Below are 15,208 nucleotides of genomic sequence, written 5' to 3'. Positions count from 1 at the left end.
CAGAATCTGATCCCCGTGACTGTCCATCGCCCAGCAGCTCATCCACTGACCCTCCAGCAACCTGCAGCTCATCTCCCTGACTCCGACCCCCCCAGCAGCCTTCACTCGACTCACGACCCTTGACTGTCCAGCGACCATGACCCCTTGACCCTCCAGTGACCCACAGCTCATCTCCCTGACCCCAACCCCCCTAGCGACCTTCACTCGACTCACGATCCTTGACTTGACTGTCCGGCGACCCTGACCCTGACCCTCCAGCGACCGTCACTCGACTCTCGACCCTTGACTGTCCATCGACCCTGACCCCTGACCCTCCAGTGAGCTGCAGCTCATTCCCTGACCCTCCAGTGACCTGCAGCTCGACTCCCAACCCTTGGCCCTCCAGCGATCCATAGCTCATCCCCTGACCCCGACCCGCTGGCAACCTTCACTCGACTAGACCTCTGAGTGTCCAGCGACCCTGACCCCTGACCCTCCAGTGACCTGCAGCTCAATCCCTGACCTCCTGGCCCTCCAGCCGAACCCTGACCATCCACTGACCTGCAGCTTGTCCCCCCCTGACCCCCACCCGTCACCCCCCGGCCCTTTCTGTCTCAGTTTTCTCTTCTGGTATTGTCTCTTTCAGTCGTCTATTCCACCTCCAACCTCCAGGCTTTCAAAACCCAAGATTCTCCCCACTTGCTGAATTACCTCCCCTTCTCTCCTCCCCTCCTTTCAACATCAGTGGTGTCCTGCCCGACAGGGCTCAGCTTCTTGATTAAAGGAAAGGGCGCCTTTAATTCTACAGTATTGGGGAATACTTTGGCTTCGAACAATAAAAGCCAAGATTAATGAATTACCTCGCACTTCCAAAAATGCATTCCAGGAAGTTTCTCCACTTGAGCTTGTGACCACACAGGTATAGATACCAGAGTCCGTGACCTAGGATTTAGACACAAAGTTAGATAAACTTTATTTTTCATTCTTTCTCGGGATGTGGGCGTCGCTCGCAAGGCCGGCATTTATTGCCCATCCCTAATTGCCCCTTGAGAAGGTGGTGGTGAGCCACCTTCTTGAACCGCTGCAGTCCGTGTGGTGAAGGTGCTCCCACAGTGCTGTTAGGGAGGGAGTTCCAGGATTGTGACCCAGCGACGATGAAGGAACGGCCGATATATTTCCAAGTCAGGATGGTGTGTGACTCGGAGGGGAACGTGGAGGTGGTGGTGTTCCCATGCGCCTGCTGCCCTTGTCTTTCTAGGCGGTAGAGGTCGCGGGTTTGGGAGGTGCTGCCGAAGAAGCCTTGGCGAGTTGCTGCAATGCATTGACTGAACTGCTTCTATATCTACTTTTCCTCCCTCGAGAATGGACAGACACAGATTGATACATAGGAACAGGAGGAGGCCGTTCAGCCCCTCGAGCCTGTTCTGCCATTCAATTAGATCATGGATCATCAGTAGCTTAACTCCATTTAAGAACGTACGAACATAAGAAATAGGAGCAGGAGTAGGCCATACGGCCCCTCGAGCCTGCTCCACTATTTAATAAGACCATGGCTGATCCGATCATGGACTCAGCTCCACTTCCCTGCCCGCTCCCCGTAACCCCTTATTCCCTTATCGGTTAAGAAACTGTCTATTTCTATCTTAAATTTATTCAATGACGCAACTTCCACAGCTCTCTGCCTTGGCTCCATATCTATCTAATTTAGTTTGGACTCGCCCAGCAGAGAAAATAATTTCTCTCTACCTAACCTATCAAATCCTTTAATCATTTAAAATACCTCAATTAGACCCCCCCCCCTTAATCTCCTATATTCAATGGGACACAAGCCCTGTCTGTGTAACCATAATTTAACCCTTTTATCCCTGGTATCATTCTGGTGATTCTGCGCTGGTTCCCCTCCGAGACCGATATATCCTCCCTGGGGCAGGGCCCAGCAGTGAACACAGTGCTCGAAATGGGGGGGTCAAACCAAAGCTTTGTACAACTGCATTTTCATGGCGACGAGACTCAAGGTGCTCGGCATCCTCCCGGATGCACCTCCTCCACTTAGGGCAGTATTTGGCAGAAAGCAAGCGCAGGCAGCGGAAGGAGCGTGCGGCAAACCAGTCCCACCCACCCTTTTCCCTCAACCACTGTCTGTCCCACCTGTGACAGAGACTGTAGTTCCCATATTGGACTGTTCAGTCACCTGAGAACTCACTTTTGGAGTGGAAGCAAGTCTTCCTCGATTCCTAGGGACTGCCTATGATGATGATATACAACTATAGATACAGCACCTCAGCACATCCCATCGAAACCATCTGAAAATGCCTAACCCGCAATAAATTACTGGGACATGCAGCGAGCGCTGCGATGTTAGCAAGTGCAGTTTGCGCATAGCAAGATCCCGCAAATGGCAACTGGATGATTGAGCAACCAACATGTTTGGGTGGAGTTTGGTCGAGGGAGGAATGTTGGCTAAGACACGAGGAGAGCTCCTTGCTCTCCTTCCTGCAATACTGGGCGACATAGGCTGCCCTCTGGTACATGCGCAGAGGCTGGGATTATTCTCCTTGGAGCAGAGAAGGGTGAGGGAGATTTAATATGGGTTCTGATCGAGCAAGGAGAGAGAAACTGTTTCCTCTGGCAAGCGGGTCGGTAACCAGAGGTCACAGGTTTAAAATCATTGGGAAAGAAACTAGTACGGGGGAAAGAAGACATTTCCTCACATAGAGGGATGTTGTGATATGGAACGCACGATCTGAAACGATGGTGGAAACCGATTCCAGAGGATTTCAAAGGGCAGTTGGACATGTACCCAAAGAAGACTAATTTACAGGGTTGTGGGGAAAAATTTGGAGAGCTCTTTCAAATAGCCAGCACAGGCATAGTGGGCCGAATGGCCTCCTTCTGTGCTGTAAGATTCTAGAATTTTATGATTATCAACCTGCAATTCCCCCATCGCCTCTTAATCCAACTCCAGAATGCTTGCCCCCATTCCCAAATCCCATTCCAAGGAGTGACCATTCTATGCAGGGAGAGGCGAGTCCAGATCACGACTATCGGCAGGCCATTCGACTGCAGGATCATGACTACCAAGCCCAACCTTCTCCTCACACAGCGTCCGCAGACACACATTCCGCAGCAGGAGTTACTGTGGAATTCAGCAATCGGTGAGATGTCCTGTCAGACTCTTTCCCCTATCCCCAGTCCAAGGGTGACTGAGCGGATGCACACATTGTAACCCCGACTCCCACCCTGGCTGAGACCAGCCAGCTCCTGTTTAAAGAAAATAATGCAAACAAGTCCACTGGAAACGTGTAAGATTATGAGGGGTCTCGAAACGTGTAAGATTATGAGGGGGCTTGGCAAGGTGGATGCAGCGAGGATGTTTCCACTGATGGGAGAGACTAGAACTAGGGGGCATGATCTTAGAACAAGGGGCCGCCCATTTAAAACTGATGAGGAGAAATGTCTTCTCTCAGAGGGCTGTAAATCTGTGGAATTTGCTGCCTCAGAGAGCTGAGGAGGCTGGGACATTGAATAAATTTAAGACAGAGATAGACAGTTTCTTAACTGATAAGGGAATAAGGGGTTATGGGGAGCGGGCAGGGAAGTGGAGCTGAGTCCATGATCAGATCAGCCATGATCGTATTAAATGGGGAAGCAGGCTCGAGGGGCCGTATTGCCCGCTCCTGCTCCTATTTCTTATGTTTTTATGTTCTTATGGAAGGAGGATTGACAATTGGAGGACACGGAGTTACGGTAAAAGAGGAGAATTTGTTTTCTCGATGCAAGTGGTTATGATCTGGAATGCGCTGCCTGAAAGGGCGATGGGAGCAGATTCAATAGTGACTTTCAAAAGGCAATTGAATAAATACTTGAAATGGAAAAAAAATGTCAGGGCTGTGGGGAAAGAGCAGGAGGTGGCGGGGGAGTGGGACTACCTGGACAGCTCTTTCAAAGAGCTTCCACAGGCAGGGATGGGCTGAATGGCCTCCTCTGACTATTCTACAATGCTGAGCACGGAGCTCAGGCATCTGCTCGGTACCACCGTCTCTCTCCAAGGGGCCTCTGATCTCAGTCCCAGTGAAAGTTTAGTTTGAGCTCCCCTGGCTGCTGGTTTTAATTGCTGCTCTCGGGGACTGACCCGGGTAAAGCAGGACTGTTCAAGCGATGAGTTTAATCCAACTCCGACAGCAGAAACGCATTAACCCCACCTGACCTGTGTCTGCCTTGCGACATGACAAGAAAGGCTAAATTGTTTACCTAAACCAACGCTGACATTAATTTTTCAATAAATTCTGTTTTGTCGAAAGGCGATTTAGCATTAATTTATGTCGGACAACATTCCAGGTCCCGCAGACAGACTTTCCTTCTCATGCTTTATCTCCCGCGTCATCTTTCCGAGTCCTTTCTATCAGCAGCTGCCACGACAGCTCTACCGTTTATACAGCAGACTGTCTCCATAACTGAGGATGTACTGAGTTCACGCACGGAAGGCCACCGTCTGCTATTGTGATCAGGGCTGAGAGAGCGAGTTCGCAGGGTGGAGAGGAGGGCCTGGCATTGGCCTTTCGAAAAGAATTCTCAAGAACAGGAAAGGATCAACTTGGACCTTTTTGCTAGATGAGTCCACCTTCTCCCCTTAGCCCTCAACCCCACCTTCTCCCCATATCCCCAATCCCACATACCCACCTTCTCCCCATATCCCCCAACCCCACCTACTCACCTTCTCCCCATATCCCCCAACCCCACCTACCCACCTTCTCCCCATATCCCCCAACCCCACCTACCCACCTTCTCCCCATATCCCCCAACCCCACCTACCCACCTTCTCCCCATATCCCCCAACCCCACCTACCCACCTTCTCCCCATATCCCCCAACCCCACCTACCCACCTTCTCCCCCTATCCCCCAACCCCACCTACCCACCTTCTCCCCATATCCCCCAACCCCACCTACCCACCTTCTCCCCATATCCCCCAACCCCACATACCCACCTTCTCCCCCTATCCCCCAACCCCACCTACCCACCTTCTCCCCATATCCCCCAACCCCACCGACAAACCTTCTCCCAATATCCCCAACCCCACCTACCCACCTTCTCCCCATATCCCCCAACCCCACATACCCACCTTCTCCCCCTATCCCCCAACCCCACCTACCCACCTTCTCCCCATATCCCCCAACCCCACCGACAAACCTTCTCCCAATATCCCAACCCCACCTACCCACCTTCTCCCCATATCCCCAACCCCACCGACCCACCTTCTCCCCATATCCCCAACCCCACCGACCCACCTTCTCCCCATATCCCTCAACCCCACCTACCCACCTTCTCCCCATATCCCCCAACCCCACCTACCCACCTTCTCCCCATATCCCCCAACCCCACCTACCCACCTTCTCCCCATATCCCCCAACCCCACCTACCCACCTTCTCCCCATATCCCCCAGCCTACCTCACGTCTCACCAATACACTCAATGCAACCTCCCCATCAGAGAGTGTTAATGAAGGGTGTGGAATATACAACAGAATTGTAGAATCATCGAATGTTACAGCACAGAAGGAGGCCATGTTCAATTGCCTTTTGAAAGTTACACTCCAGATCTTAATAACCCTCTGAGTGAAGAAATGTCTCCTCATCTCCCCTCTAGTTCTCTTATTTTAAATCAATGACCTCTGGTTATCTAGCACGTACATTAACAGAGACAGGCGGTGTGAAGGTTGTGTGAGGTTCTAGCACGTACATTAACAGAGACAGGCGGTGTGAAGGTTGTGTGAGGTTCTAGCACGTACATTAACAGAGACAGGCGGTGTGAAGGTTGTGTGAGGTTCTAGCACGTACATTAACAGAGACAGGCGGTGTGAAGGTTGTGTGAGGTTCTAGCACGTACATTAACAGAGACAGGCGGTGTGAAGGTTGTGTGAGGTTCTAGCACGTACATTAACAGAGACAGGCGGTGTGAAGGTTGTGTGAGGTTCTAGCACGTACATTAACAGAGACAGGCGGTGTGAAGGTTGTGTGAGGTTCTAGCACGTACATTAACAGAGACAGGCGGTGTGAAGGTTGTGTGAGGTTCTAGCACGTACATTAACAGAGACAGGCGGTGTGAAGGTTGTGTGAGGTTCTAGCACGTACATTAACAGAGACAGGCGGTGTGAAGGTTTGATCGCTGTGATCACCTACCCGTAAGCTTTTAATTTGCAGGCTGCCCAGTCCCTGCAGGGACATTCGGGGGTCTTTTCCGAGGAGACTGACCCCGTCCTTCAGCCAGCTGATCGTGGGGATGGGGTCTCCGGTGGCCTGGCATTTCAGCAAGGTGGTCCCGTCCACACCCAGTGTCTGATTGGCTGGGCCCTGGCGGATGATGGGAGGAGGCCGGTCTGTCAGAACTGTTGAGAAACGGAGCAAAGGAAAAACAGAAAGTTAGCAGCTTTCTGCATTCAACCTCAAGCAGCAGGAACTTCAGCAGTAAGTGAGATTGCAGAATTACATCGAGTGTACAGCCCAGAAACAGGCCATTGGGCCCCACCGCTCCATGCCGGGGTTTATGCTCCACACCAACCTCCTACCACCCGTCTTCATCTCACCCCATCACCATATCCTTCTATTCCTTTCTCCCTCATGTGTTTATCTAATTTCCCCTTAACATAAGAACATAAGAGATAGGAGCAGGAGTAGACCATTCGGCCCCTTGATCCTGCTCCGCCATTCAATAAGATCATGGCTGATCTGACTCTGGCCTCAACTCCACTTCACCAGCCGCTCCCCGTAACCCTTGACTCCCTGTGAGAGAGAATGAGGGGGAGAGAGAGAATGAGAGGAGAAAGAGCGAAAAACAGAGAGAGAGAAGGAGAGGAGAGAGAGAGAATTGAAGGGGAAGAGAGATACAGAGGACATAAATGCATCGATACTATTCGCCTCAACCACTCCCTGTGGGAGCGAGTTCCACATTCTCACCACTCTCTGGGTAAAGAAGTTTCTCCTGAATTGCCTGTGGATTTATCAGTGATATCTGATAGTTATGGTCCCTAGTCCTGGACTCCCCCACAAGTGGAAACATCTTCTCTACGTCTACCCTATCCAACCCCTTCATAATGTTAAAGACCTCTATTGGACCACTCCTCATTCTTCGCCTTTCTAGAGAAAAGAGCCCCAGCCTATTCAGCCTTTCCTGATAGTTATACCCTTTCAGTTCTGGTATCATTCTTGTAAATCTTTTTTTGCACTTTCTCCAGTGCCTCGATATCCATTTTTGTAAAATGGAGACCAGAACAGTGCACATTACTCCAAGTGTAGTCTAGCCTAGAGTCGATACAAGTTTAACTTAATATCTATTGTATAAATATATATATATATATATATGTATAGAAATACATGTATGTTGCCCAAAGAGTAGTCTCGATTGTTTACCCTCCAGACGAGCAAATAGTGCTAATCACATTTACCCATTGTTCCCCTGTCCTTCATCCTCTTTTCCTTTCGCCCCCCTCTCCAATCTAATCTGGAATGTTGACATTGTTTCTGCCTCAAACACTGACCCTGGGGGTGAATCCCACAGCCTCACCGCTCTGTGTGAGTGGGTATGTGTGAGTGTGTGTGTGTGAGTGTGTGAGTGTGTGAGTGTGTGTGTGAGAGTGTGTGTGTGTGAGTGTGTGTGTGTGAGTGTGTGAGTGTGTATGTGTGAGTGTGTGTGTGTGAGTGTGAGTGTGTGAGTGGGTATGTGTGAGTGTGTGTGTGTGAGTGTGTGAGTGTGTGTGAGTGTGTGAGTGTGTGTGTGTGAGTGTGTGTGTGTGAGTGTGTGAGTGTGTATGTGTGAGTGTGTGTGTGTGAGTGTGAGTGTGTGAGTGGGTATGTGTGAGTGTGTGTGTGAGTGTGTGTGAGTGTGTGAGTGTGTATGTGTGAGTGTGTGAGTGTGTATGTGTGAGTGTGTGAGTGTGAGTGTGTGTGTGTGAGTGTGTGTGTGTGTGTGTGAGTGTGTGAGTGGGTATGTGGGTATGTGTGTGTGTGAGTGTGTGAGTGTGTGTGTGTGAGTGTGTGAGTGTGTGAGTGGGTATGTGTGAGTGAATCCCACAGTCTGACCACTGTGTGTGTGTGTGAGTGTGTGTGTGTGTGAGTGTGTGAGTGTGTGTGTGAGTATATGTGAGTGTGTGTGAGTGTGTGAGTGTGAGTGTGTGAGTGTGTGTGTGTGAGTGTGTGAGTGTGTGAGTGTGTGTGAGTGTGTATGTGTGAGTGTGTATGTGTGAGTGTGTGAGTGTGTATGTGTGTGTGTGTGAGTGTGTATGTGTGAGTGGGTATGTGTGAGTGTGTATGTGTGAGTGTGTGTGTGAGTGTGTGTGTGTGAGTGTGTGTGAGTGGGTATGTGTGAGTGTGTGTGTGTGTGTGTGAGTGTGTGAGTGTGTGAGTGGGTATGTGTGAGTGTGTGTGAGTGGGTATGTGTGAGTGTGTGTGTGTGTGTGAGTGTGTGAGTGTGTGAGTGTGTGAGTGGGTATGTGTGAGTGTGTGAGTGTGTGTGTGTGTGTGTGTGAGTGGGTATGTGTGAGTGTGTGTGAGTGTGAGTGTGTGTGTGTGTGTGTGTGTGTGTGTGTGTGTGTGTGAGTGGGTATGTGTGAGTGTGAGTGTGTGTGTGAGTGGGTATGTGTGAGTGTGTGTGAGTGTGTGAGTGGGTGAGTGTGTGAGTGTGTGAGTGTGTGTGTGTGTGTGTGTGTGAGTGGGTATGTGTGAGTGGGTATGTGTGAGTGTGTGTGAGTGGGTATGTGTGAGTGTGTGTGTGTGTGAGTGTGTGAGTGGGTATGTGTGAGTGTGTGTGTGTGTGTGTGTGTGTGTGTGTGAGGGTGGGTATGTGTGAGTGTGTGTGTGTGTGTGAGTGTGTGAGTGTGAGAGTGGGTATGTGTGAGTGTGTGAGTGTGAGTGTGTGAGTGTGTGTGTGTGTGTGAGTGTGTATGTGTGAGTGTGTATGTGTGAGTGTGTATGTGTGTGTGTGTGTGAGTGTGTATGTGTGAGTGGGTATGTGTGAGTGTGTATGTGTGAGTGTGTGTGTGTGTGAGTGTGTGTGTGAGTGGGTATGTGTGAGTGTGTGAATGTGAGTGTGTATGTGTGAGTGTGTATGTGTGAGTGTGTGTGTGAGTGTGTGTGTGTGAGTGTGTATGTGTAAGTGTGTATGTGTGAGTGTGTGTGTGTGAGTGTGTATGTGTGAGTGTGTATGTGTGAGTGGGTATGTGTGAGTGTGTGAGTGTGAGTGTGTATGTGTGAGTGGGTATGTGTGAGTGTGTGAGTGTGTGTGTGTGTGTGTGTGTGAGTGTGTGTGTGTGAGTGTGTATGTGTAAGTGTGTATGTGAGTGTGTGTGTGTGAGTGTGTATGTGTGAGTGTGTATGTGTGAGTGGGTATGTGTGAGTGTGTGAGTGTGAGTGTGTATGTGTGAGTGGGTATGTGTGAGTGTGTGAGTGTGTGTGTGTGTGTGTGTGTGTGTGTGAGTGGGTATGTGTGAGTGGGTATGTGTGAGTGTGTGTGGGAGTGAATCCCACAGTCTGACCACTGTGTGTGTGAAGAGGTTTCTGCTGCCCTTTGCATCTCTCTCCCCCATGAATTCTCTCACTGCCTCTCATTCTGTCTCTCCCTCTGATTCTCGCTCTCTCTCTCCATCTCATTCTCTTTCTCTCTCCCACTCGTTCTCTCTCTCCCTCTCATTCTCTGTCTCCCTCTCACCCTCTCATTCTCTCTCTCTCATTCTTTCTCTCTCCCTCTCATTCTTATTCTCTCTCCCTCTCATTCTTATTTTCTCTCCCTCTCATTCTCTCAGCCTCTCATTCTTTCTCTCTCCCTCTCATTCTATCACCTTCCCTCTCATTCTGTCTCATTCTCTCTCTCTCCCTCTCATTCTCTCTCCCTCATTCTTTCTCTCTCCCTCTCATTCTGTCTCATTCTCTCTCTCTCTCTCTCTCTCTCTCAATCTCTCTCTCCCTCTCATTCTCTCTCTCCCTCTCATTCTCTCTCCTTCTTATTCCCTCTCTCCCTCATTCTTTCTCTCCCTATCATTCACTCTCTCCCTCTTGTTCCCTCTCCCCCTCACCCCTCATTCTCTCTCTGTTTAATACCCCCTTGTTACTGACTGATTCACTGAGCAGTAGAAACAATCTTTCACTATGTACCTTTTCATAATTGTAAATTGATCGATTAGATCCCTATTTAACTGTCTCACCCCTGTGAAAGTTATGATCTGGAACGCACTGCCTGAAAGGGCGGTGGATGCAGATTCAATAGTATTTTTCAGAAGGGAATTGGATAAATATTTGAAAAGGAAAAAAAAATTGCGGTGTTATGTGGAAAGGACGAGGGGAGTGGGACGAACAGGATCGCTCGTTCAAAGAGCCGGCACAGGCTCGATGGGCCGAATGGTGAGCTGCTGAAACTGCTCGCTGGTCATCGATTTCCCAGAAACGTTCATCGTGTACATCAGCGATGTTATTAATGGGAGTATAGCAGAAAGTATATAATCCAAATAAATACTCCGACAGGTCTGTTGAATGAAGCGGGATAATGGAATGTTCCAGAATCCGAGGCAGCGCTGATGGCAGAAAAATATAGCTCGCTTTTGAACATGGGGGGGTCGAAGGTTAAAAGAACACTTAAAGTTCCCAGTGATCTGTGAAATCCTCTCAGAACCAGCCAGATAAATCTTTGTGAAATGTTCCTCTCCGCACCCATCCGAACCAGTGTGTTAAAACCCGTCATAAGCTGAAACCCCTGCTGTTTGTTCGAGGGCGCAAACACTGAACATATTTGTGCAACAGTGGTTCGCCCCATTATTAACCCCAATTAGGTGTCAGCCGTGGCTCGGTGGGTAACCGTTTGGGGTCAGTAACAGCCACGAGGCAGGGGGACCTGACCCGGGGGGAGGGGGGACCCGACCCGGGGGGAAGGGGGAGGGGGGACTCGCCCCGGGGGGAGGGGGGACCCGCCCCAAGACCTATATTGGGGTTACATAGAAACATAGAAAATAGGAGCAGTAGTAGGCCATTCGGCCCTTCGAGTCTGCACCGCCATTCAATATGATCATGGCTGATCCTCTATCTCAACACCGTATTCCTGTTTATTCCCCATACCCCTTGATGCCTTTTGTTGTTAGAAATCTATTTATCTCCCTCTTAAATATATTCAGTGACTCGGCCTCCACAGCCTTCTGTGGTAGAGAATTCCACAGGTTCACCACCCTCTGAGTGAAAACATTTCTCCTCATCTCGGTCCTAAATTTCCTACCCCATATCCTGAGACTGTGGCCCCTTGTTCTAGACTTCCCAGCCAGAGAAACCATCGTCCCCGCATCCAGTCTGTCCAACCCAGTCAGAATTTTATACGTTTCAACGAGATCCCCTCTCATTCTTCTAAACTCAAGTGAATACAGGCCTAGTCGACCCGATCTCTCCTCATACGACAGTCCTGCCATCCCAGGAATCAGTCTGGTGAACCTTCGCTGCACTCCCTCTGTGGCAAGTATGTCCTTTCTTGGGTAAGGAGACCAAAACTGCACACAATACTCCAGGTGCGGTCTCACCAAGGCCCTGTATAACTGTAGTAAGACATCTTTGCACCTGTACTCAAATCCTCTTGCAATGAAGGCCCCCGAGAGCAAGTGGGGCGTAAAATATCGCGCTGCACTTACCCAGCGGGACGAGTGGGGCGCAAAGACTCTGCGAGGGACGCAGTGATACGCGGTGGGATGCGTGTCGCTGTCGCGTAAACAGGGCCCGCCCCTTTCCATTAAAGGGAGAGGGCCAAGCGACTGAATCTGCGGGCGGGAAACGGGGGCCATCCCTGGAGCACCAAGGAGCGGGGAGCCGCCATCCAGGACGAAGAAGGTCGCGATTGGTAAGTCGGCCTTTCTCATTTTACTTTCCCCACCTCCCCTTGAATGATCGCCCCACAAGCGTCCTCGGCAGCTTTAGGGCGGGGGGGGGGGGCGCTACCCCGCTCCCCCCCCGGCTCTTTCCCCGTAGCCCTGCAAGTATTGCATTCCAGATCACAACAACTCTCTGGTGAACACATTTCTCCTCATTTCCCTGATCGTTCTTTTGCCAATTATTTTAAATCTAGTCACTGACCCGCTCTGCCGCTGGGAGCAGTTTCTCCCTATCCACTCGATCAAAACCCCCCGCGATTTTGAACGCCGCGATTAAAATCTCTTCTCAACCCACTCTGCTCTGCGGAGACGCAACCCAAGTCCTCCAATCTCTCCGCGTGACTGAAGTCCCTTCATCCCCGGTAACCGTTCCGGTACGTCTCTGCTCCCTCTCCAAGGTACATGCCGGGTGACCAATGGCGGTAACATGGGGAGCCGGAGATCAGGCAATGGAACCTTCCGGAATAAGTCCTGCCAGAGATGGTAACCCCACCCCCCTCCCGCATCGTTGCTGGAAGAGTAGGTGTGCCGGGGCGTTGGGAGTTTGAGGACAGGATCGGGGGGGCGGGGGGGGGGGGGGCGGGAGGGGTTTGGTGGTGGGTTCATCATCACTGCTTGGAAATATTTCTGGCGATTTCATCACATGACCCTCCCGGTCCAATCGCCCCACCCAGTTGGACAGCCTTTTTTTTTTAGTCACATCTCCAATACGTTTTATGACGAACAAACAAAAGTGTTTAAAGAAAATGAAACAGATAGCACACCCCTCTCTGATTTTTCTCCCGAGTGTTGCCCACAGCAGTGTCCCGGAGGTTAATCTTCAATTCAATGAATCTTCAACTCCAGGCCAATCCTGGAGGGCTTGGCGACCCGGGCTGGTCGTGACACTCTCTGCACGGATGGAGGGCCTCCCCACACTCACTCACGCATGGCGCGCGGCAGTCGGGGTGAGGATCGGGAGGTGGGCCCGTGGCCGAGGGAACCGAACCCCAGCAATCGGCGGGGAGAAAACGGGAAAGCTGATAACTCCAGAGGGAGTAGCGTAGAGTGATACCGCACAAGAGGAGGCCATTCGGCCCATCGAGTCTGTGCCAGCTCCAATCAGTCCAACTCCTGCTCTTTCCCCATTGCCCCTGCAAATCTTTCTCCTTCAACTATTTATCCAATTCCCTTTTGAAAATTATTGATCACAACTCGTAAAAAAAAATTCTAATCTCCGTCCCCCCACCCCCACCGACCCTCCCTCCCAGCTTTTTAGCTAATTTTCAAATCTGTGTCCACCAGTTATCAACCCTTCTGCTCGAATCAAATTTCTCCCGATCAACTCGATCAGTCTTTCATAATTTTGAATATGTCTATTAAATCTCTCCTTAACCTGCTCTGCTCTCGGGAGAACAATCCCAGCTTCTCTGCATGACTGAAGTCCTTCATCCCTGGTGCCATTCCAGTTAATCTCCCCTGCTCCCTCTCCAAGGCCTTGACATTCTTCCTCAAAGTGTGGTTCCCAGAATTGGAGACCGAACTAGTGATATATTAATCCTAGGTTTGGTCCAGCTAAACTACATTGTTGTGTAATTTAAAAAAAATAACTTCACACACACACACACACACACAAAAAAAAAATCGTTCCACAATTGTACTTGTCAAGAACTCGAGGTGAAGGCCTCAGGCTTTGTAGTGCAGGATATTACCGCGGTTGACAAGCGAAAATGAGGTAAATATGATCTCTCAATGCCAGTGTGAAGGCCTTTATCAATGCAGACGCGGAGGTAAATGGGATAATTGAAGGGAGTCTTGTAACAATGGAACGGGCAGAGGCCAAGAACGAGTCCTTGAACATAAGAGACAGGAATTTTCTCATTACCAGCACTAGGCCTTTGCAGGTCCCACTCAGTCCATCACTAAACTGTCAGCAGGTGTGACTATTAAGAGCGGCCTGTCCTCTCAGCCAATATTTGCCTCTCTCTCTCTCTCTCTCTCTCTCGCTCCTATTTATTCCATTCACGGCTGACACTGTGCATCACACAGCCTTGTGGACAGATATTAAAAAATACTGCCTCGCCGTTCATTCCAAATGACCTTTTAATCTAGATGTAAATTCGAATCGGATGAAAATGCATCACTTTGTCAACTGGCGGAGGTCACAGCCCGGAGGGCTTGCCTACAAATCCTTCTCAAGGAAGCGGTTTCCGTCACCTTCAAAAAATAAACAGTTGGAGAGGGGGGAAATCGGGTGAAGAAAACAAATCTGATTCCTGTCAGAAAACTTGAGGGAGGCCTTTTAAAAATATATAAAAGGGGAGAGGTCGGGGGGTGGGGGGGGGGGGGCGAGTTCCCACTGAATTCACCTCACACACAAGAAAGGTGCAGCCCATGTTCCAGCAATTTCCACCTGCCATTTTTTGACGGATTTCTTTCCTCGTAAACCTTGATTGCTTATCATCTGACACATCGTGTAAACTTTTCGTTGTCAAGCCAAGGAGTCCTCTGAGGCCTACAGAGCAGGCTATCAGCATCGCCACCCCTCCCCCCACACTACACACACACACACACACACACATATATATATTTATACGAGAGAGAGCCCCTGCACTGCCCCACTGATTCAGCCTACAGCCGGGATACCGATACTCCAGCCTCACTGCCCCGAGGCCGCTCAATCGGCTCGACCCTAAACAGTGAAGGTCGCATGTAATCAACTGTGTGGGGGTGGGCAGAGGACACTCACACACACACACACACACACACACACACACACACAACACACTCACACATTGTCACTCACTCGCATACTCACACAACACTCACACACACTCGCACACACACACTCTCACGCACGCACACTCACAAACACACTCGCACACACGCTCTCACACACGTTCTCACACACTCACACACACACTCACACACACACTCACACTCTCTCACACTCTCACTCACACTCTTATGTATGCAACCCTATGTAACCAGCATTCTACCACCACCAGAGGGCGCATCTGTTAGAGTCCCAAGGGATCCCAGCATCCCTTGGGAGCACTGCACATAAGCAGGCCTCCCATGCTGTGTGAGCACTTTGGAGTCAGAATAAGGAGACTAACGTCACACTTACTCAAGTCTACAGTACTCAGTCACATTGCTTTATTTGTGACATAACAACTGGCAACGAGTAATAGATAACAAACCATCACGCGAAAATGCAGCGAACTGTTGGTATCCTTGAGAAATTCTCAGAAGATGATGATTGGGAAGCCTTCTTGGAGTGACTCGGCCAATACTTCGTGGCCAACGAGCTGGAAGGGAATGAGAACGCTGCCAAATGAAGGGCGATCCTCCTCACCAT

The 15,208-nt window shown here is 50.2% G+C and overlaps 1 protein-coding gene across 5 annotated transcripts in view; it reads right to left on the bottom strand.

Moving 5' to 3' along the window:
- Window positions 1-15,208, bottom strand: part of robo2 (roundabout, axon guidance receptor, homolog 2 (Drosophila)) — a 790,970-nt gene that overhangs the window by 215,339 nt on the left and 560,423 nt on the right. For all 5 annotated transcript variants that reach the window (XM_070893255.1, XM_070893256.1, XM_070893258.1 and 2 more), the window contains exons 9-10: window positions 6,158-6,363; window positions 840-921 (exon numbers count right to left, since the gene is read on the bottom strand). In XM_070893255.1, the coding sequence (XP_070749356.1) occupies window positions 840-921; window positions 6,158-6,363 (288 nt within the window). The remainder of the gene's footprint in view (window positions 1-839; window positions 922-6,157; window positions 6,364-15,208) is intronic.

The sequence above is a fragment of the Pristiophorus japonicus genome, chromosome 11 (assembly GCF_044704955.1).
Source record: "Pristiophorus japonicus isolate sPriJap1 chromosome 11, sPriJap1.hap1, whole genome shotgun sequence".
NCBI lineage: Eukaryota > Metazoa > Chordata > Chondrichthyes > Pristiophoridae > Pristiophorus > Pristiophorus japonicus.
This window is presented reverse-complemented; position numbering and strand designations above follow the sequence as displayed.